General features: G+C 41.6%; 1 protein-coding gene across 4 annotated transcripts in view; it reads right to left on the bottom strand.

Annotated features, from left to right (window-relative positions):
• Positions 1-22,143, bottom strand: part of SEPTIN10 (septin 10) — a 46,194-nt gene that overhangs the window by 21,034 nt on the left and 3,017 nt on the right. For all 4 annotated transcript variants that reach the window (XM_066618939.1, XM_066618942.1, XM_066618941.1 and 1 more), the window contains exons 2-5: positions 17,427-17,495; positions 14,049-14,157; positions 11,684-11,879; positions 9,024-9,210 (exon numbers count right to left, since the gene is read on the bottom strand). In XM_066618939.1, coding sequence (XP_066475036.1) covers positions 9,024-9,210; positions 11,684-11,879; positions 14,049-14,157; positions 17,427-17,495 — 561 coding nt within the window. The remainder of the gene's footprint in view (positions 1-9,023; positions 9,211-11,683; positions 11,880-14,048; positions 14,158-17,426; positions 17,496-22,143) is intronic.

Here is a 22,143-nt window from a genome sequence, read left to right on the forward strand (position 1 = left end):
TATTTTTTAAAGCATGGAATTTTTTGAAGCCAGGCAGTTCAATTGTATCTAAAGTCCCATGCATCAATGCAGTGGTGACAGCATAGGCTACACTGCATCCTGCAGGGGACTTTTTGGCTTCTTGAGACCTTCTTGCCCTGGGATAAGTTCCAGCAGCTGTAATGGGTCGATTTGGACCAGCACCACTGATATTGCTGGTACAAGTTGAGTTGGTTCATGCGGGCGGATCAGGTCTGGGAAGGGGGTTTGGATTCAGTGTGTGGCGCTGCGGCTGAACCCACACCCCTCCCTGGGCTGAACTATTCACCCCCTGCCCCATCTGCTCCCCCTGCTACCCTCCCCCACTGTATTCTGTCCTCTGAGCAGGGCTTACCTGCTCTTGCAGGCGTACGTTGCTTTGCAAGCACATGAAGGAAGGCTCTAGCCTTCCTGCTGGCCAACCAGCTCCCCACACTGCTACAAAGCAGTGCAAATCTCTAACAAAAACCCTTGACTTCCGACGGGCGGACTTCCCTCAAATGAGGAGGCTGGTTAGAAGGAGGTTGAAAGAGAGGGTAAAAAGAGTCCAGTCTCTCCAGAGTGCATGGAGGCTGCTTAAAACAACAGTAATAGAGGCCCAGCAGAGGTGTATACCGCAAAGAAAGAAGGGTTCCACTAAATCCAGGAGAGTGCCCGCATGGCTAACCAGCCAAGTTAGAGAGGCTGTGAAGGGCAAGGAAGCTTCCTTCCGTAAATGGAAGTCTTGCCCTAATGAAGAGAATAAAAAGGAACATAAACTGTGGCAAAAGAAATGTAAGAAGGTGATAGGGGAGGCCAAGCGAGACTATGAGGAACGCATGGCCAGCAACATTAAGGGGAATAATAAAAGCTTCTTCAAATATGTTAGAAGCAGGAAACCCGCCAGAGAAGCGGTTGGCCCTCTGGATGGTGAGGGAGGGAAAGGGGAGATAAAAGGAGACTTAGAGATGGCAGAGAAATTAAATGAGTTCTTTGCATCTGTCTTCACGGCAGAAGACCTCGGGCAGATACCGCTGCCCGAACGGCCCCTCCTAACCGAGGAGTTAAGTCAGATAGAGGTTAAAAGAGAAGATGTTTCAGACCTCATTGATAAATTAAAGATCAATAAGTCACCGGGCCCTGATGGCATACACCCAAGGGTTATTAAGGAATTGAAGAATGAAGTTGCAGATCTCTTGACTAAGGTATGCAACTTGTCCCTCAAAACTGCCACGGTGCCAGAAGATTGGAGGATAGCAAATGTAAAGCCTATTTTTAAAAAGGGAAAGAGGGGGGACCCGGGAAACTATAGGCCGGTCAGCCTAACATCCATACCGGGTAAGATGGTGGAATGCCTCATCAAAGATAGGATCTCAAAACACATAGACGAACAGGCCTTGCTGAGGGAGAGTCAGCATGGCTTCTGTAAGGGTAAGTCTTGCCTCACAAACCTTATAGAATTCTTTGAAAAGGTCAACAGGCATGTGGATGCGGGAGAACCCGTGGACATTATATATCTGGACTTTCAGAAGGCATTTGACACGGTCCCTCACCAAAGGCTACTGAAAAAACTCCACAGTCAGGGAATTAGAGGACAGGTCCTCTCGTGGATTGAGAACTGGTTGGAGGCCAGGAAGCAGAGAGTGGGTGTCAATGGGCAATTTTCACAATGGAGAGAGGTGAAAAGCGGTGTGCCCCAAGGATCTGTCCTGGGACCGGTGCTTTTCAACCTCTTCATAAATGACCTGGAGACAGGGTTGAGCAGTGAAGTGGCTAAGTTTGCAGACGACACCAAACTTTTCCGAGTGGTAAAGACCAGAAGTGATTGTGAGGAGCTCCAGAAGGATCTCTCCAGACTGGCAGAATGGGCAGCAAAATGGCAGATGCGCTTCAATGTCAGTAAGTGTAAAGTCATGCACATTGGGGCAAAAAATCAAAACTTTAGATATAGGCTGATGGGTTCTGAGCTGTCTGTGACAGATCAGGAGAGAGATCTTGGGGTGGTGGTGGACAGGTCGATGAAAGTGTCGACCCAATGTGCGGCGGTAGTGAAGAAGGCCAATTCTATGCTTGGGATCATTAGGAAGGGTATTGAGAACAAAACGGCTAATATTATAATGCCGTTGTACAAATCGATGGTAAGGCCACACCTGGAGTATTGTGTCCAGTTCTGGTCGCCGCATCTCAAAAAAGACATAGTGGAAATGGAAAAGGTGCAAAAGAGAGCGACTAAGCTGATTACGGGGCTGGGGCACCTTCCTTATGAGGAAAGGCTACGGCGTTTGGGCCTCTTCAGCCTAGAAAAGAGACGCTTGAGGGGGGACATGATTGAGACATACAAAATTATGCAGGGGATGGACAGAGTGGATAGGGAGATGCTCTTTACACTCTCACATAATACCAGAACCAGGGGACATCCACTAAAATTGAGTGTTGGGCGGGTTAGGACAGACAAAAGAAAATATTTCTTTACTCAGCGCGTGGTCGGTCTGTGGAACTCCTTGCCACAGGATGTGGTGCTGGCATCTAGCCTAGACGCCTTTAAAAGGGGATTGGACGAGTTTCTGGAGGAAAAATCCATTATGGGGTACAAGCCATGATGTGTATGCGCAACCTCCTGATTTTAGGAATGGGTTAAGTCAGAATGCCAGATGTAGGGGAGAGCACCAGGACGAGGTCTCTTGTTATCTGGTGTGCTCCCTGGGGCATTTGGTGGGCCGCTGTGAGATACAGGAAGCTGGACTAGATGGGCCTATGGCCTGATCCAGTGGGGCTGTTCTTATGTTCTTATGTAAAGCATTTTGCTGTGCTTTTGCAGCATCCAGCACCAGTGAAATACGCATTCTGTCTGCACAGACTGGGCTGTAAAGGAGAGTTTAATTTGTTTTCTAGTTCATCAGGAAATATACAGGTGTTTTAAAATTGTTATTGCTCTCTAACAATATCTTCTTCCTGCCAGTTCTTGGCAAAGATTGATTAAAATGACCATATAAAGGCAATAAAGGTAGTTCCATAATATGGATTGCCCATAGCAGAAAATTAAGTTGTGTCCCCCAAATTACTAAAGTAATACTTATGGCACAAGCCTAACCAGGTCTGCTCTACTTCTAAGTCCTATTTTGTTCAATGGGGCTTACTCTCAGGAAAGCGTGGTTAGGATTGCAGCCTTAGTAAAGTTTGTGAACTCTTCTTTAATATGCCATTTGATACTCCTTAGATCTCATTAGATCTACAGATTTATGCAGCAACTGAATTAAATTATTCCAGACACAAAATTTCCTGTTTAGCTGAAGCCATTTAGGCCTAAATCTCACTAAGGTGTAACCTATGTCAAGGCAGAAACATCAGATAAGGTTCGCATGATGAAATGCCACTTCCATCATACAAAAGGGCTAGTCTTTTCCCCAATAATCTTGCATCTTTCTTCATGGGGGAGGGGCACACATTAGATGTTTCCCCTGATATCTAGTTTATCTATTTGGAGGACATTTTTTGTTTGGAGAAACACATAAGCTGTCACTTGCAGTCCGTTGATATATTCAAAATAGAGATTTACCACCTCAGTGAGAACTATGCTATACTGGACAGTCAGAAGCTGAATCCAGACAGGACTGAGGGGATGACTGGCAAATGAATATGGAGTTAACTTAGTTCAGATTACTGCTCAGGAGTTTCAATTACTTTCTCTAAATCTAGTTCAGCTGTTTATGGTGATAAATTGTAGCTTTAGAAAATTCATTACTTTAAATAGAACTGACTGAAGCGCTATGATTTATTATTTAAACATATGTAGAAGTCTCTGTCCTCAAGTTTAAAATTAATTTTTCACTCCCTCTGAGGAGTACTTGCTTCAGTTAATGATATCTGAGTTTAAAAATAAAAGCAGTTTCTTTAATTAGCAAGGAATATCTTGCACAATGAAATCACAATAGAATAAACTGCTAAATAGACTAACACCAAGGACAGCCCAGAACAGACACGGTATTGGAGGAGTGGAGTGTGGAGGAGTCCAATGGCAAAAAATACCAAATATCCTTGAGAAGTTGCTCTGAAGTTGCTGCCTGCAAGGGCTGGGAAAGCATAAGAGGTGGCAGCCAAGGTGACAACCGCACTCTGAAGGGAATCACCCAGAGAAATGGAGGTTCTATGATATTATTTCATGGAGTAATACTTGTAAAAATCTTATTGAAAAATGGATATATGTTCAGCCTGCCTAGCTAAACCACCCTGAGGCTATTGAGAAAGGTGGTATATAATAATGAATATTTTGTTAAATCCATCTCAAACCATTATAAATCTGAAATGCTAACATTTGACACAATCCAGCAAAAATACCCATGAGAAACCACATGGATGTATTTATTTGTTTAACTTTATTGGACTTTAAATAAAGGGCTGAAAGATACAACTCTGCATGCGCTGCCCATGGGCTCTATCATTGTGGGTAATCTCAAAGCAAGATCTGTGTTAAAGAAGGCTCTACCTGCCATTCCCAGCAATGAGAACCCCATAATTGGTTGATAGGCAAAACTCGAGGTATGGCTCAATCACGACCAAAACCAGCGCTACACTGAAAAATGCTACAGCAGTAAAATCATGCACTACACAGAATGCAATCTTAAATTAATCCATCTTTCATTAAGACTATATTGATGCCTCTTCAGACACAAAACTGCACGTTCTTGGAAATGTAATCAAATGTGAACTGCCTCTTGTCTGAAATGGGAACTCCGAGTAATTGTTAGGACACCCAACCTGGGGGGCTGATATTCATTCAAATGCTAATTGGTACTAAAGCAGTTTTGATTTGACCTGATTTTTAAAAGTCACATCTTGAAAAGCAAATGGCAACAGAAGACTTTGCCAAGAGCCAAGATTTCTAATAATCAAAAGATAAAACAACAATACGTGCCATAGTTCACAATTATGCAGCTTGTTAGTGCCAGCTTGTTCCATTTTTTTTTCTGTAATCATACTGCCTTGTTGAACACAAATTATAATTGTATGAAACTATAAAACTAACTGGATGGTGTATAATACTGAATGATTGCATTTGTCGTCCATTACAGTTAATCTCTATAACGTTTTGGAATGAGATGAGATCACTTTTTAAGGTTGCTTATATCACTTGCTAAAAATATTTTGATAGTTTATACATTTATGCACTACTGTTAAAAAATGTCTTAATTTTTGTCTGTTTTTTCAGGCTACGTATGTATCAGTATCTGTAGAGAAGGGTTAATATGATCTGGACACAAATTAAAAGCAGCATCATAGAAAGGTTGTGGACAAAGTGCCCAAGCTGTCAGAGCACTGAAAGACAATGTTTCATCATCTCCTTCCTTATTTCTTAAATTATTAATAAATAATTTAAGAAATAAATTATTTCTTTATCATCAGTAAAGAATGTAAAGAATAAATTATTTCTTTATCATCAGTATTGTCACAGAGTAAAGAATAAATGACATATTACATTAAAGCTGCAATCCTACCCCTTATGTCAGTACTTACCAGCACTGGCATAGCAGTGCCAATGGGACATGTGCTGCATCCTGCAGCTGGGTGTCACTCACAGAGGCCTCCTCAAAGTAAGGGAATGTTTGTTCCCTTACCTCAGAGCTGCATTTCCCTTATGTCCAGCACTGATATAAGGGGTTAAGATTGCGCCCTAAGTGTGTAGTCTAGCCCTGCATATTTGTTTGTTTTCAGTTTAGCAGACACAGAGCACCACGTCTGGAATAGCAGCACATGGGGAGAGGATATTTCACCCTTTCCTGTGAGAAAAATTTGTCATCTCAAAAATGCCTCCAAAGCTGCTACTGGCGCCAAAGGGAAGATGTTATTGGAACCACTAGAAGCTTCCCTCCCAGAATTGTTAGCCTCCAGGAGAATGATTTTCACTGGGACTGCAGTACAGAAGGTAAAAGTTAAACATCCCCTTGTTCTGTGCTATGACACTGATCTCCCCCACTTCTTGTGGCTGTTAGTAACTGAAGATGAGGCCAAATTACACAATTAAAGTGGAGTTTAGTTCTAAATAAAAAGGAACATATACTTCTTCTAAACTCATGTTTCTCAACCAACATAGCAAAGCAATTGTACTTGCATTTACCAACTCTTGGCTGCTTCTATTCTGGGTCTGTAAAGCTCTTTTTACTACCACATATTATTGATTACGTTTTCCAAGGTCTGCCAGCCCTCATTTTGGTCTGTCAGCCCTCATCTGTGTCTCCCCATCTCCTGGGAACTGCCAGCTTTCTCAAAAGCCATCTCATGGGAAGTTGGGCTCAGAAGCAAATGACCTCAACCACAGCTGGCTGTTCAAGACACATTATGTAGTGTTTTCTCTAGAAACAGAAGGTTCATAGTTATCTCTTGCTTGTACCACCCTCACCAGTTACTTGGTTGCACCTGCGTGATAAGATGCTTCCAAGTGATGAGAACCTGTAAAGCAGTCATGCATAGTTTATATTTTCAGTCACATATATCACCTTGCTTTCAATTAGATTGTTCTTGTTAATTTTGGCTGAACTACTGAAGAATTAAACAGCCTATATAATCACACAATTAATTTAGCTCAGGGTCTGGGCTTGGTTTGAGCACCAGTAAGCTGTGTCAGGGCACAAGTCCACTTTGTAAGTTTTTGCTCTGTAAGCTTTGCTCTTAGATTCAGAAGCAATAAAGTGTCTTTTTGCATACTGATCCTGGACTGAGCATATTTTCTTCCTCTGAAGCCAAAAGAACCCCACAAACCCACAGCTGGGGACCCGGTACCACATTTATAGTTCACTTTTCTGCCATGGAGGAACTCAAAGTGCAAACAATGGGGCTCTCAGATGGTCTTCCATCCAGTTACTAACCAGACAAAAGCCTGCTCATCTTTAGCATGAATGGCTGCTTCCTGAGCCCTTGAGACTATACCCTGGGACTAATACACCCTAGTTCAATAATTCTCACACATTTAATACTGGAACCCACTTTTTAGAATGAGAATCTGTCAGGACCTACCGGAAGTGATGACATAACCGGAAGTGACATCATCAAGCAGGAACATTTTTAACAATCTGAGGCTGCAATCCTACTCACAATTACCCAATAGTAACTCCCATTTACTATCATGGTTAAAAGAGTATACATAGTAGTTTGTTAAAAGTACAGGTCTGTAACATTTCCTCAAATGCAGTCACATACCATGGTAGCATCAAGTCTAATCTATTAAAAATAAAATATTGAAATTAATGAGGACCCACCTGAAATGGGCTCACGACCCACCTAATAGGTCCCTACCCACAGTTTGAGAAACACTGCCCTAGTTATTTAAATATGCTGGGTATTTTAGACCCATACCTATCTTACTGCTATTTTACAGGTGTCTCTCCAGTTAAGAAGGACTTGAGTCGCAGCTCCATCTACTTTGCTTTCTCTCCATATATCACACATCTCAGCTGTTTAGTGGTAGAACACGAAGTTTTTAATAGCCTCTATCTCCTTGCAGTCTATCATTTTGCCCTTCTCTGACACACCTATCATATTTATATTGTGAAACTCCCTTCCCCTTGACTTGAGAATGGCTCCCTCTCTTGAGTCCTTTCGGCGAGGCCTGAAGACCTTGTTGTTTAACCAAGCCTTCTGACGTTCTGGCCTTTTTAACATCTTTTATATATCTTTTAGTTGCTTTTTTACAGGCCTGATTCCTCTAAGAACTGCTGTTTTATGCTCTTTTATTCTGACTCTTCTGACTACTGTTTTTATGGGTTCTGCTAATGTGTTTTTTAATATGTTTTTATCTGTGAAATTATGTTTTTAATTTGTTTTATATGTTGTTAGCCGCCCTGGGTCCCTTTTTGGGAGAAGGGCGGGATAAAAATAAAGTTTTATTTATTATTATTATTATTATTATTATTATTATTATTATTATTATTATATATGCACACAGAGAGTAACTACATTGCTAAAAATAATTCCCTTTTCAAGCCCCTCAAGAAGAGCAAAGGTCAACCCTCCTTCCTCAACAGTAGCTCACAGCAGACTCAGAGTACTACATTGTTAACAGGTAGAAGGGAACGAGGAGAACAAGACTCACAGTTGGTGGGAGGAAAAGCATCCAAAATTTTAATTTTCTAGAAACTGACTTCAGCATAAGTAGCAAATTACATTTCTAAAACTCTGTTATAGGACATAATAGATCCCACCATTCCTTTTCTTGTTTCACAGAAAAAAGATTCATATGATGAATCACAAGAAAGGTGGAAAGGTATCAAAAACGAGGTGCACAAAAATTGATTTATTAACCCAATGTCTTGCAGAGCTCATTCTCAAGAACAATTGATTTAGGGCCCAATCCTACCTAACTTTCCAGCATGATGCAGCCTCAATGCAGACTTGAGTTAAGGGAACAAGCATTCCTTTACCCTGAGGAAGCCTCAGGGACTGCCTTCCCTCCCCAGGATGAAGCGCAATCCCCACCGGTACAGCTGCATCAGCCCTGGGAAGTTGGATAGGATTGGGTCCTCAGTTTTTTCAAAAGGTAACCAAAGCCACTTTTCACACCATCTTGGATAACTCATTATCTTTGTGTTTTGTTCCTTTATGTTGAATAACAAAACAAACAAAAATGAGTAACAAGGCCCTGTACAAAATAACAAACTTAGTAATGACTATGTTTAAATAAACATAAATATGTTTAAATAAATAGAGGAAAGCTTATGCAACTGAACCTCAATCCTATACAACATTTCTTTTTTAAACAGAAACATTTCTTCAATCTTAACTCTAATAATTCTTAAAAAGATTGATAGAACAATCTAAGCATGTCTGCTTAGAAGTTAGTTCCTTTGTGTTCCATTGAACTTACTGCCAGGTACATGTGTATAGGATTGCAGCCTGATTGCATTAAGTTAAAATATAATGCTGAATTTACTTTCATAAAGCTGCTACTTTATATATAAAAAGACAGTGTGAATTGCAAAAGATAAGGTCAAGAAAAGATTTTGCTATTTTTGCTAAAGTTCATTTCAAAATCTTACCTTGCTATCAAGATTCTTCATGGTTAATAAATCAAGAGTTTTAAGAGAATGTCCTGTGGGTGAAATAAAGTACAGGCATACATGGATGCGAGTGTCATGATAATTATATAAGGAGCGTTTAATTTTTAGTTCTTCCTGGAGGTAAGCCTCAAATTGTGCATCTATGTAATCCACTACTGGCTGATAGCTGGAGGAAGGAAGGGATATAGAGAAAGAAAAAGATAGTATTTTTAAAAAAGGAGTTGAGTTTCTCTCTAATACACAAAAATTCTCAGAAAATTATTAAACACATAGGATTACCTCAGTCCTACTTAAATAAATTAGGGCGCAATCCTACCCTGCGCTAGAACAGGCAAGCCAAGAGGCTTGCACTGTATCCAGCACAGGATAGGGGCCAGAATCGGCTTAACCAGAGGCAAGGGGAAACTTTTCCCCTTACCCCTGGGCAAGGCGCCCTGGCACCCATGGGTCTCCTCTGACCCGCACCACCTGCAGAGGTGGTGCAAGTCCGAGGAGAGCGGAACAGCTTCAAGTCGCTCCAAACTCCCCAGGAACGGGGGTTGGGATCCGGCATAACTGCCAGATCCCAGACCTGCCTCCCGCTCCTTGAACACCCACCCGCCCCTGGGCCCAATGCCCGTCCTCCCCCCACCCAGGAACGCCTCCCTCCTGCCTCCTCCCCACCTACCCCAGAGCCTCACATCAGTCCAGCTGGGCCAATGCAAGGCTCGTTGTGCAAGCCACCACAGAAGCTAGATTCAGCCTCTGTGTGCTGGCGTACTTCAGTGCACCAGTGCGGCTTGCTCATGAGGAGGCGCAAACATGCTTTGCAGCTTAGTGCAGCTTAGGATCGCACTGTCATTTGCTAAAATAACTCTACAAAATCCAGCTGCCCTCTTGTTTAGAATATTATCACAATCCATATCTCTACAGATACAATTCAGCATAAGTTAAATGTTTTCAAGAGGCCATGGGCAAAATTGATCCACTTTAGATCTATACACTCCAGTAACTAAGTTCCACTAACTTCCATTGGTTTAGGTCAGTGGTTCCCAAACCAGTAGATTGCAACCCACCAGACAGGGAAGACCTTGTCCCTGCCCCTTTAAAGGGCAGGGAAGGCAGCGACATGATCCCCAGGATCAGTGCTACTGCTAGGAATAGGGAGGGATTTTTGTTACCTGCAGCCAGCGCTGCAGTCTAGGGGCTCCAAGGAGCCCTCAACAGGGCTACCCGTGTCTGCAAAAGTCTATGGGAAACAGGGTACTTCTGGTTTTCACAGTGAAATCAAGAAGTGCCCTTTTTTTTTTTTTTAGACTTTTGCAGGCACAGGGAACCCTGTAGAGGGCCCCCTGGACCCCCTAGCACTGCAGCGCTGGCTCCAGGTAAATAAAAAATCCCCCTCTCCTCCTTGGCAGCAGTATGATCCTGGGAATGGCATTGCTGCTTTCCCCCATTCCCCCCCCCACACACACACACATACTTACAGAGCTCCCAACTCCCTTGTAGGAGCTTGGAAAGCACTGGTTTAGGTTAATTTTTCGGAAGACAAATAGCCAGGATCCAATGAACCATGCATTCATTTCCCTGAGCCCAAAAGGACTTTGAGTTGGATCATAAGCAGCACAAGGACAACGGTTCTCACACAAACAATCTTTCCCTTCTCCCTACTGCAGCTCTGCAAGACCTCCCTGAGTTGGGGACCTCCAGAAAGGTCATGGGATATGGCACAAGGAGCAGAGAAGTTCCCAAAAATGAATGCATGCAGGTTGGAGCTGCTTGCAGAAGGTGCCTGAGCCCATTTCCAAATATTCTCTACTTTCACTGCAGCCCTGGGCTGCAACCCAAAGCATTTCTAAGGGTTTCCCAATCCTTAAGAACAGCTTTTCAGGGGGCACAGTGAATGGAATTGGGAAAAGGAGAAGGACAAGATCATTTGAGTGAGAGCAATTGCCCTTGTGCTACTTAGGATCCAGCCCCATGTTTTCTCTCAAACGCTGCTCTCTCGTAAAGCATAGCAAAGCCCTTTCAAAACTGAGTTTGTGATGTGCCATGCGAGTCAGCTGTTCAATGTAAAAAAATGCATTGGCCATACACTAGGCCAGGGCTTTCTAAACCCCAGCCTGGCGGCCGGATCCAGGATTTGGGGAAAGCCGTCTGATCTGTGAACGGAGCTTACCATTCTGCCTCTGTGCTACGTTCTTTCCCAATAGACCTGGGCACCAGGACACTCTGGGCAATCACATATGCCTGGACATCCTGTTGCACAGCCTTCTGGGATGACAGGCAACAGACATGACTGCCCAGAGTGTCCTGCTGCCCAGAACTACTGGGAAAAAACGCAGCGTGGAAGCAGAACAGTACGCCCCAGTCCAAACAGGGACCAGTTTTTTGGTACACAGTGATCACAAGTTTGGCAACTGCTACTCTAGACAAACAAAGTAGCTCTTTAGATTCTGACCAAAGAGTGTTTTCATAAACCATATGAGCAATGAGAGTTCGTTTCAAAAAAGTGTGTTCTAAACCAGCATGTAGAGAAGTACAATCTTTCTAATAAGAGTCAGAAGTATGGAAAACCTTATCTGTAGTTTGTTTAAATGTTATACTGGTTGCTGTATAAGTACCCTATGATGAAATTATTTGACAGAGGAAGTACTAACCTCTCATCTTTATTTATCTGATCACCAAATCCAACTGTATTTATAATGGTCAGTTTCAATCGAACATTACTTTCCTGGATTTCATATGTCTCAGCTCTGAGTCTTACATTTGGGCTAAAGTGTGTTGACACACGGTCATCAAAACTGGTATTAAACAAGCTATCAATCAAAGTTGATTTTCCAATTCCTGTCTCCCCTGAAATTTAAGAGAGGTAAAAATGAACAGTGATGTCACAAATCAGAGTAAAAAAATTGTTCATCTTTAAAACGAAAGAAATGCATTTCTCCCATTTGAAAATAATACAAGAAAGCATTAATTGTAATTTAACAAAGGCATTCCCCCCCACCAGTATCCATGGGAGATGCGTTCCTGGCCCCACCGTGGATACAGGAATCCCCGTAGATATGAGGTAGCCCTATCTCCATGGCCCACCATGCCCCCTGCACCCATTACCTTTGTTTACGCTGTTTAAAGTCATGCAAAGGAATCATGTGCTTGCTTTAAGCAGACCTATAAGCAAAACGCTCAGTAAATGTTCACAAGAAACAGAAGAAGGAAGCATGTTCATTGTGTCATCCCCTCTAGCTCCAGGCTACCTGCCTGCTTGTCTTACAGCATCTGGTTAAAGCAACTATACGATCCCTTCACACGACTACATAAATTAAGGTACTGGGTGAGGAGACGGGGTGAACTGGATCCGCAAATATAGGGGGACTCCTGAAACTGCTATAGTATAAAAGAAAAGAAAAAGAAAAACAACCATGAGCTCCCCTTTGAGATATTACCTGGTCACCAAGCCCAAGATGGCAAAATTTCTCAAAACGACTACACCTATTTCCTTCCATTATCCCTAGATTATAACGTGACTCCCTCCCCTTCTTCTTTCCCTCAAGCATCTGTTTCAACTTGTAGCATCTGCTTCTCACTCTGTGCCACTTTTCCTCTTCTCCCTTATTTCCAAACACCCCAACGTCACCTCAGTTATGCTTTCCTCACTCTGTTGGATGCAGTAATTCACAGAAAGATGGTAAGTCTCCTTAAGAAAAAATCCCTCTAGGGCAAAAGGCACCCAAGCCTACTGTGAAGTAACTCAGCTCTAAAAGAATTCGACTCTACTAGCCTAAAGCATTTTTCTTCCTCCACATTATGCTTTCTTTGGAAGCAGCCGATCTTCACGCTGTTGACTATTTCTTGCTCCTGAAACATTAGGCAATGGGATGAATTTTGGTATAATCAGTATTGGTTTGAAACCAAATGCCAGTGTCAATGCTGACAGGTCTGAGTTTTTCAAAATGTGTTCCTCTGACAGTTTCTGCCCAAATTTTTTTTCCTGCAGGACTGTAAGGCTTGAGATTTGTTCCAAGTCCCAATTCAATCAACTTCAGTCTAAATGAACCACATCTTCTGTTTATCTGACTGAGTACTGACAGTTTGAAAATAGAATTTAGACTTATTAGAACAACTGGAAGCACCAGGCCTGGCATCAGGTGTTTGATTCCTCCATACCAGTTCATGAGAAAAACAAAATGATAACTTTTAAAGAATACTTCTTTTCATATATTTGACATTCTAACTCTAACAAGCATTTCACCAAAAGTTGAAGTTTTCAGGAAACAGAAGAACGTTTATTTCATTAACTATAACAATCATGAAATAGTCTGCTAATTATATACATACTGCATATTTGAAACAAGGTTAGAAATCAGACATGAAGAATTTGTACTAGGTATAGAGTAATAACCCATTAAAGAGACTAAAGTATATAATGAAGTATAAGGTGTTAAATAATTAAGGATCATAATGGAAAAAGCATAACAAAGTCCAGTAAATCACTTAAACAATCTTGCACACAATATGAAACATAATATTTTAACAACTTTGCAATCTTTCATTACTTTGAACTTTTAAATAAGAAATTAAAAACAAATAATTCATGCTGTTAACAGCTACGATTGCGACCCTGGCTCCTGGGCCAGGATCGCAAAATACCCCAATGTGGCCTGGAGGCCTAAAAGCATCACTTCTAGTTTACAGACGAAACTAGAAGTGACATTTTCAGGCCTTCTGAGGGCTGGAGAGGCCATGCACGGTCTGTCCAGCCACCAGTAGGCCTTCTGAGGCCTCCGGAAGGCCTAAAAATGTCACCTCCTGTTTCCACTGAAAACCAGAAGTTACTTCTTAGGCTTTCTGGAGGCATCAGCAGAATCTTCTAAGGCCATATAGATGGGCCGGGAGGGAACGAAAAAAAGGAAGCAGTGGGGGGGTCACAGTAGCGTCCCCAACCAGATGGCACCCTGGGGTATTTGCCCCCCAATCCTCCCCCAGGTATGCCAGTGAACAATTACGTAAAGGTACATTACTTACCAATACAGAGAATGTTGAAACAGAAACCCTGATGGACAGATTTGTTAACCAATTGATCTGGTAAGCTATCAAAACCAACATGACCTGACAAGGACAAGGATCGGCAACTCTGTCGTGAAAAAAGAATAACACAAATTGACTTAAAAGAATACAAAGTTGTAAGACTATGGCAAAAAAAAAGAAGCTATTAGCAGAGAACCATTGTCAAGCCCAAGCAAATGACACCCAACATTTTTAATAGCTTACTTATACAGTAATATGGCATTTGGTTTAACCCTTTTCTATCCTAACATCATTCACTGTGGGCAGAAAGTATGCCAACAAAACTTAGGAAGCCTTCATGATTGCTGACAAGTATCAGGTCATAAAAGAGGCATGGATAACACTTCTTTATGATGCTCAGGCAATTTAATGCAAAGCTGTACTCAGCTTATTAAGTCCTAGTTCTGACCCCTGAAAGCAGTACAGTAACATTTTGGCTTAGAAATTGGAATCAAAATGCTCCACTGCACACCTTCGCCTTGGCATCTTCCCTGAACCCTTCAGCTTTCCCTTTTTCCTGAAGCCCCTTTCTTTTACCATCTCTTCAGTAGCTTCCCAACACCTTTCATCATGCCATCCTCACTGCTATGAGCTTCTGGAAAAGTGAGATATAAATCTAAATAAATAAATCCTTCAGTGCCTTCCCTTCTCTCATTCTCTCTTTTTGTAACTTGCACACTCTTCTCCATTGGGGTCTTCCATTTGCAGAAATTTAAGTAAGATAAAACCCAGTTATTTGGAACCCTGGCATCAGGGAAGAAAAAGCCAATAAGAAAGGTTCAGAATCCCTGCTTTATGCTTCAACTTGGGGTAGCGCCACATATTACAGTTACTGAAAATCATATTGTTTTCCCGCTGCAATGTTGTAACAAGCAAATAAAACATACATACATCTTTAAATATATTGATTGAAAGGGATCCAGATAATACATCTCCTCTAGAAATCCCTGGAGCTGGGACGCTACCACCCACTCAATCATCTTCCCCAAGAAAGGAAGGTTGGAAACCGGTCGATAATTGTTTAAATTGGTGGAATCCAGATATGATTTTTTTCAGGTAGGGGTGTACAATTGCAGTCTCTGAAATGTTAGGCATCACTCCCTTCTGTGAAGATGAATTCACAATGTATTCCATCCAATCGGCCAGACCAGCCAGCGCCATTCGTATTAGCCAAGTAGGGCAAGGATCCAAGTAGGCATGAAGAAGATCTCAAGCTCCAGAGTATCCTATCCACATCCTCAGGCCAAATAAACTGAAGAGTCCATAATGGTGGGGTTGACAGTTGCCTTAGGGACAGCTGCCAGAACCGTTGGACCAAAATTCAAGTCATGGTGAATATGACTGATTTTATCTGCAAAGTGCCTTGCTAACTCGTTGCAGCAATCAGTCAAACACTTTAGCTCACTTGCTCAAGGAGGTGAGTGGAGCAGGTTATGAAAAACTGAGAAAAGCTCAGCTGGGCAGATCTTTGCAGATGCTTTGTTGGCAGAGAAAGATTCCTTATTCACTGTCATCATCATTATTTGACACTTCTTTTTATAATTACCCTTCTAATTGGGTAAGAGGCACTTTTTCAAGTGGGTGCTCCTTTTTTTAGCAGGGGGAGAGTAACTGGCCCACCTCACCCCAGCACTGTCTGTTCTAGTGGCTGTCTGCTGGTATTCATTTGCATCTTTTAGACTGTGTGCCCTTTTGGGACAGGGAGCCATTTAGTTATTTGATTTTTCTCTGTAAACTGCTTTGTGAACTTTTAGTTGAAAAGCAGTATATAAATACTGTTAATAATAATTAATAATAATAATACGTAGCAACACACATGACTGGACTAGATTTTCTTAAAATAAATAAATATGCATTGTTTCTCTTTTGTTCGGAGTGTGTGTGCGTATGAGAGAGAGAGAGAGAGAAAGAGAGAGAGAGGCCAGCATTTTCCAAATTTTTGACACACTGAGCCCAAAAGATTCACCACCAAGGTCCTAGAGAAACACTCTTGCTATGGGGAAGAGTAACTCTGGATGCTATCCTGTGTTCCCATGACTTAAACAGGGGCAAATTGTTGTTCTGATTTATTTTCTTTATTATGCTTACTATTAATGTTTGTATTCTTTATTCCTTACTGTAAACTTGGGTTTTGCAAGAGGAAGGCAGTTGATAAGCTTCTAAAAATAAATTGGTAAGTAGAAAGAAAATACTTTTTTAAATTCTCAATTATGGCTTTCTCATCAAGAGGAAACAGGAAAAAACATAGCAACCTCTCCACCCACAAAAACTATGGGTTGTGACCTAGTCTATAAAGAAAGATAAAGGTATTAGAATGTGCTACATAGTTATGCATCATTTGGATTGAAAATGAGCAGAAACGATGCAAACAAAGGACTCTGTCCAGTAACTGAAAGTGGGAACTTTCCACTTCATTCTTCATTTCTAAAGTCTCCATTCTTTATTTGGGATATATATATATTCTTTATTTGGGATATATCACAAAAATCTTTGGACTATGTTTTTCTATCATATGTTTTGGCTTGTATACACAATAATACTTGCACAAGCAGTAATGTCTTCAGTGACTTTGAATGAATTGGGCAGTATATCTCAAGATAAGTCCCAGGTCAAGAAGATTACTTGAAAAAATCCTGAGACTATCTATTAAAAGAGAGCAGACTGTGACCAACAATGCTCTAATGATGAAGCTGCAATTATGTCAGTAACTATGCTTTGCAAAGATTCCATAACCCATATAGTTCTTCTGTCTTGATGTAATAGCCTGAGAATTTAAATCAAATGTCAGTAAAATCAATGGGGCTTACTTCTAGGTAACACGTTAGGCTCTCTTTATTAAGCAGAAATTCACTGTTTTGCTTTATTTTTAAATAGGACAGGATACACTCAGTAAGCTGGTGGAATTTTTGTGGGGCACAAAAAACACCAGTGGTTTGATTGGGGCCATTCTTAACAATGTATGAGCACAAAGATGCATGGCAGTGGTAGAACAACTCCTTAAAAATGGCTTTATTCATTCATCAGTGTATGCCAAATACAATGACTACAAAAACAGTGAGACACAAACCATAATTAGCTGTTGTCTGGTATTGATGCTTCTAGCCATGCACTGTCATCAGAATCATGTCATTCAATAATGGAAATAATCTAACCTTAGATGAACACATCTGGGGAATTTGTAGTTCAATATCTATTTTGCTAAGTAAAACAGAGTATGCCTGACCAGGTTTGACCTGATCATTTCTTTTCACAAAAAAATACATTATACATTGATACAACATCTAAAAGGGTAATATAAAGTGAAAACCCTGTACAATCATTTAATTCTTTACTCACTCTCTTTGCATCTTGATGATCTTGTGGGGGATTAGAGAGTGATCTCATTCCAATATCAGGTTGATAGCACTAGAAAAAAAAGTTAAAGAATTAAAAGGGAAAAGCTAACAAGTAATAGTCAAATTAAATAAATGGGGGCATTGGAGGGAACACACTTTAGTGTAGTACATTTGAAAAATGGCACCAAACAGACTGGTTGCTGCAGAGGCAACCTTCTATTCCGCCAAGAAATCAAATTCTATTATTTTTTCCACATACTACCCAAAACTGAAACTGGAAGGATTATATGAATCGCATTTATACTTCAAAAACCCTATGAAATAACAGTTGGACTAGAAAATTTGACTATGGACCAGCAGACTGTGAAATTGCCTTTCACAACATGCTAACCACTTTAGTCTAGAAATGCATCTACAGAGTAAGGGCACAATCCTATTCAAATTTTGAGTGCCAATGCAGCTCCAAAGTAAGGGAACAACCATTTCTTTACCTTGAGCTTAGTCGCCAAACTCGCAAACGCTGTGCTGCACTAAATCAGGCCCTGCTTGGACCAGTGCATACCATTGCACTGCATGACTCAGAAGAAGCCCCTCCATCTTCATTGCACGACACTTTGGGCAGTCATGTCTATCCAGCAGGTGTCATGCCTGGATTTCCGGGCAGATGCAACTGCCTGGATGGTTGCGCAACAGAGATGGCTTCTTATAGCACCATGCTGGAATGACAGGTGCTGCTCACATGGGGGAGGGATGCAGTATTGCACCGGATCTGGACCTGGTTTGGCAAGCGCTGACCCTGAGGAATTCTCCATGACTGCCCCCCCCCACCAGAATGCAGTGCATGCCCCATTGACACAGCTGCACTGGTGCAGGAAAGATGGATAGGATTGGGCCCATTGTTATCTTCTCAGAGGCATCACTAGGGTTTGCATCACCCATTGCTAGAGCTCATTGTGTCACCGCCATGATGGGCCTCCTTCCATAACAGACAATAATAAATAAATTACAATATCATATGTGCAGCCTAAATACAGTGGCATCACTAGGCTTGGAGTAACCCCTATTAACTTTATTTTAAGATATAACATTATAGTTCACCCAACAAATCTATAACTGAAAAAAACCAGTGGCCAACTTGATAATACTCACACAACTGAATAAGAGTTCTAGTATTAGCTCTGATACATGGAAATGAGAGCAGACTTACACTAACACTTTACTGGTTCCCTGCTGTGTCATAAAAGCATTTCATTGGCTCTTGGAACAATCAGTCTCATTGGTCAGTTTTGAGTTAAAGAAATCTACTTTTTGTTAAACAAGGCAGTTGTGCTTTCCTTTTCTGGTTATTTGGCTATTATGTGTGACAGATACTTCAACACAGACTGTTTCATTTCATTCTGCATTAAATTAACAATCTAATAATATATGATAGTATTATTTGAAAATACCAAGATTTTCACAATTTTGGCCACTAGTGGCAACACCTGGTGCAGTCCACACACCCCCATCCCCTAGTGACACCACTGCATCTTCTTGTCAGCAAAAGCTCACCCCATTCAACCTTTGCCTTTATATCAGGATGACGGTGCTTCAGTACATCAGTTTCAATTATATTTTAGAGGTTCTCTTATCTAAACTTCTATTTTCTGGCCTTAAAAACCAAAATGCTTTATTTCTCTGTCGAAGAGCCTTCTATATCTACAATCTTATGCGTGTTTTCTCAAAGATAAATTCCACTCTGATTGATGGGGCTTACTCCTAGGAAAATGTGGAGAGAATAACAACCTATGGTTAATGTCTCATATAAAGAATGACCATTTTTCCCCCACCTGTCTACCAGATTGCAAGGAGAAGCCCAAATGCAAACAGAAATGCTTGCAAAAACAATCTGTGACTTTTTGCAGTTGCACTGACTGCAAAACAACTGTGAAATTGCTTTCAAAATACAGACAAGTCTACACTGAAGTTTTGTCACACAATCCTACACTCAGAAGATTTTTTTTACAAACCTGTTTGCATTGTCACAACACGCCCTAAGCAGCAACAGGGGAAAGCCTTTGCAAGAATAGTTAAGTTTCTAGAGGTTCAAAATAAGGTTGAGCTCTGCCTCATTAAAACTGATCTGAGGGATCTGTTGCCTGCTGCAGGCAAATACAGTTGGTCATTTAGGAAATTTATTTTACTTACACCATCATAAAAAATTTGAATATGCGTTTTAACTTCAGTGTACCAATGACAATGCAAACTGCTCTTTCGCAGCCAGCAGCTCTGCAGAACTAACTTTGATAAGGGCAATAATTCTGACTGCTAGAACAATCACAGAACTGAAGAAACACATCTGCAAACAGGATGCCACTAGACAATCATCTAGATGTAGCTTCTCTTCTCTTCACAACAACGCTGCAACACTCATATCAAAAGTACAAAGTAATTTGTTTCCTTTCGTTCCTGAACTTATGCCAAAGAAGATACTTGTAGCTAAATGTTTTAATCAGGAAACTAAGTGACTCAGGGCCCAATCCTATCCAGCACAAGAGAAGCAGTGCTCACCACTGTATCCTGTGCTGCAATTGAGCAGGCAGGAGATCTCCTTGGTGTAAGGGGACATTGGCCCCCTTACCACGAGTAAAGCCCCAACCTGCTCAATGGGACTTCTCGACTCTGCACCAAAACCAGACACGGGGGGGATAGGATTTCCCGAGAGGTCTCTACTAGTCCCATTCCCCTCCAAGGCCTGTCCCTTCCCCCCATTCTGCCCTCCCCCCGCCAAGGAATTCTGTTTGCCTCTCCCCCCCACCTTCCCCGTGCCCTTCCACTATCCGCCTCATGCCCTCACACTGCTTAGCGCTTACTTGCACTTTGGCAACAGTCAGGATGTCTTCCATGGTGTTGATAGGGCAGCGCAGGCCTCTCCACCAGTGCTGCTTACTCTCTGGGTGGCACAAACGTACCTTATGGCACATTTGCAACCTAACGCTAGTGCTGTAGTCACAGCACTAGGACAGTATTGCATTGGGCTGCCCATGTTTACTAGGAGATATTTAAATCATTTTCAGGACTTTTGTCAGTCTGAATATCTTAAGGGTGCAATCCTAACCCCTTATGTCAGTGCTTTCCAGCACTGACTTAAGGGCAATGCAGCTCTGAGGGAAGGGAACAAACATTCCCTTACTTTGAGGAAGCCTCCATGAGTGACACCCAACTGCAGGATGCAGCACATGTCCCATTGGCACCACTATGCCAGTGCTGGAAAGTACTGACATAAGGGGTTAGGACTGCACCCTAAATGTATTTGCTACAAATAATCTATAACAGTGGTTCTCATACATTTAGCACAGGGACCCACTTTGTAGAAAGCGAATCTAGGACCCACTGGAAGTGATGTCATGACCAGAAGTGACATCATCAAGCAGGAAAATTTTTTTGCAAGCCTACCCACACTTACCCAGGAGTAAGTCCCATTTACTGTCATTGTTAAAAGAATATACATAGTAGCTTGTTAAAAGTACAGGTCTGTAACTTTCCACAAATGCAGTTATATACCATGGGAGCATTAAGTCTAATATATTAAAAATAAAATATTGAAATGAATGGGGACCCACCTGAAATTGGCCTGCAACCCACCTAGTGGGTCCCAACCCGCAGTTTGAGAAACACTGATCTATAATATTCTATCTGCCTCTGGTACTATAAATGCAAATGACATTGTTTACTTATTATTTTTTATATTCAAACAATAAATTAGCCCACATGATCTTCAGCTACAGAAGCAAGTTTCATTTACATCAGACACAATTAAAAAAAACACAAAAAAATAGCAACAGTTGCCCACCACAACTAAGGTTAATGGCTCTAACATCTACTTCTAATCTAACTGAACAAAGATGAATCCAACCAATGTATCTCCTGTAAAACATGAACACTGAATTCAAAGTATACTCAGACACAGTGGTGGCCAACCTGTGGCACGCATGCCAGTAGTGGCACATGGACACTTTGTAAGTGCAGATGATTGCGCAGGGCTTGCTGCACCCCGGGAAGGCTGCCGCAGGGACTGGTGAGTACATCCCAGTTCTTGCAGCCCCCCTGAGCAATGTGATCCTAGGGATCACATTGCTGCCTCCGCCACTTAAAGGGTAGAGGCCAGGGCCTTCAGGCTGGGGCATCACAATGTCCCAGTTTGAAAACCACTGATTAAGATAGATGTTTTTTCAACTAACTTCCAGATATGTTATTTCAGATAGAACATGGGTACTAAAAGAATTCTGGAGAAGAAAGAATTAATTCTATGGATGTCTATGCAAAAGTAAATCTCACTGAGTTCAATTATTCTTGCATCAGGTGTATCAGAGTGCTGCCTAAAGGTTTGTTTTCAAAAGCTATGGTGTTTCTGCATGAATGTAACATGCATTCTGTTTGTCTGAACATACTGATCCGAGAACTCAGGTAGTTTTAGGGCACATGCCAGAAAAACAAAATTGCCCATACAGGACCAGCTGATAGTTCTAGTGAAACCAAGGATAGCATCTCCCAGACCAGGGGTGACCAACCTTTCAGTTTTAGGGCTCCTGCACTTTTAACAACTGTGTAGAGGAGGGAATTCCAGCAGGTGCTGCTTGTTGTCTGTGAGATGACATGCTCTTTGATATGCTTGGATAGTATCTACACCCTTATCCTGTGTATGCTTACACCGAAGTAAGTCCCACTGATCAATGCAA

The sequence above is a fragment of the Tiliqua scincoides genome, chromosome 3 (genome assembly GCF_035046505.1).
Source record: "Tiliqua scincoides isolate rTilSci1 chromosome 3, rTilSci1.hap2, whole genome shotgun sequence".
Classification (NCBI taxonomy): domain Eukaryota; kingdom Metazoa; phylum Chordata; class Lepidosauria; order Squamata; family Scincidae; genus Tiliqua; species Tiliqua scincoides.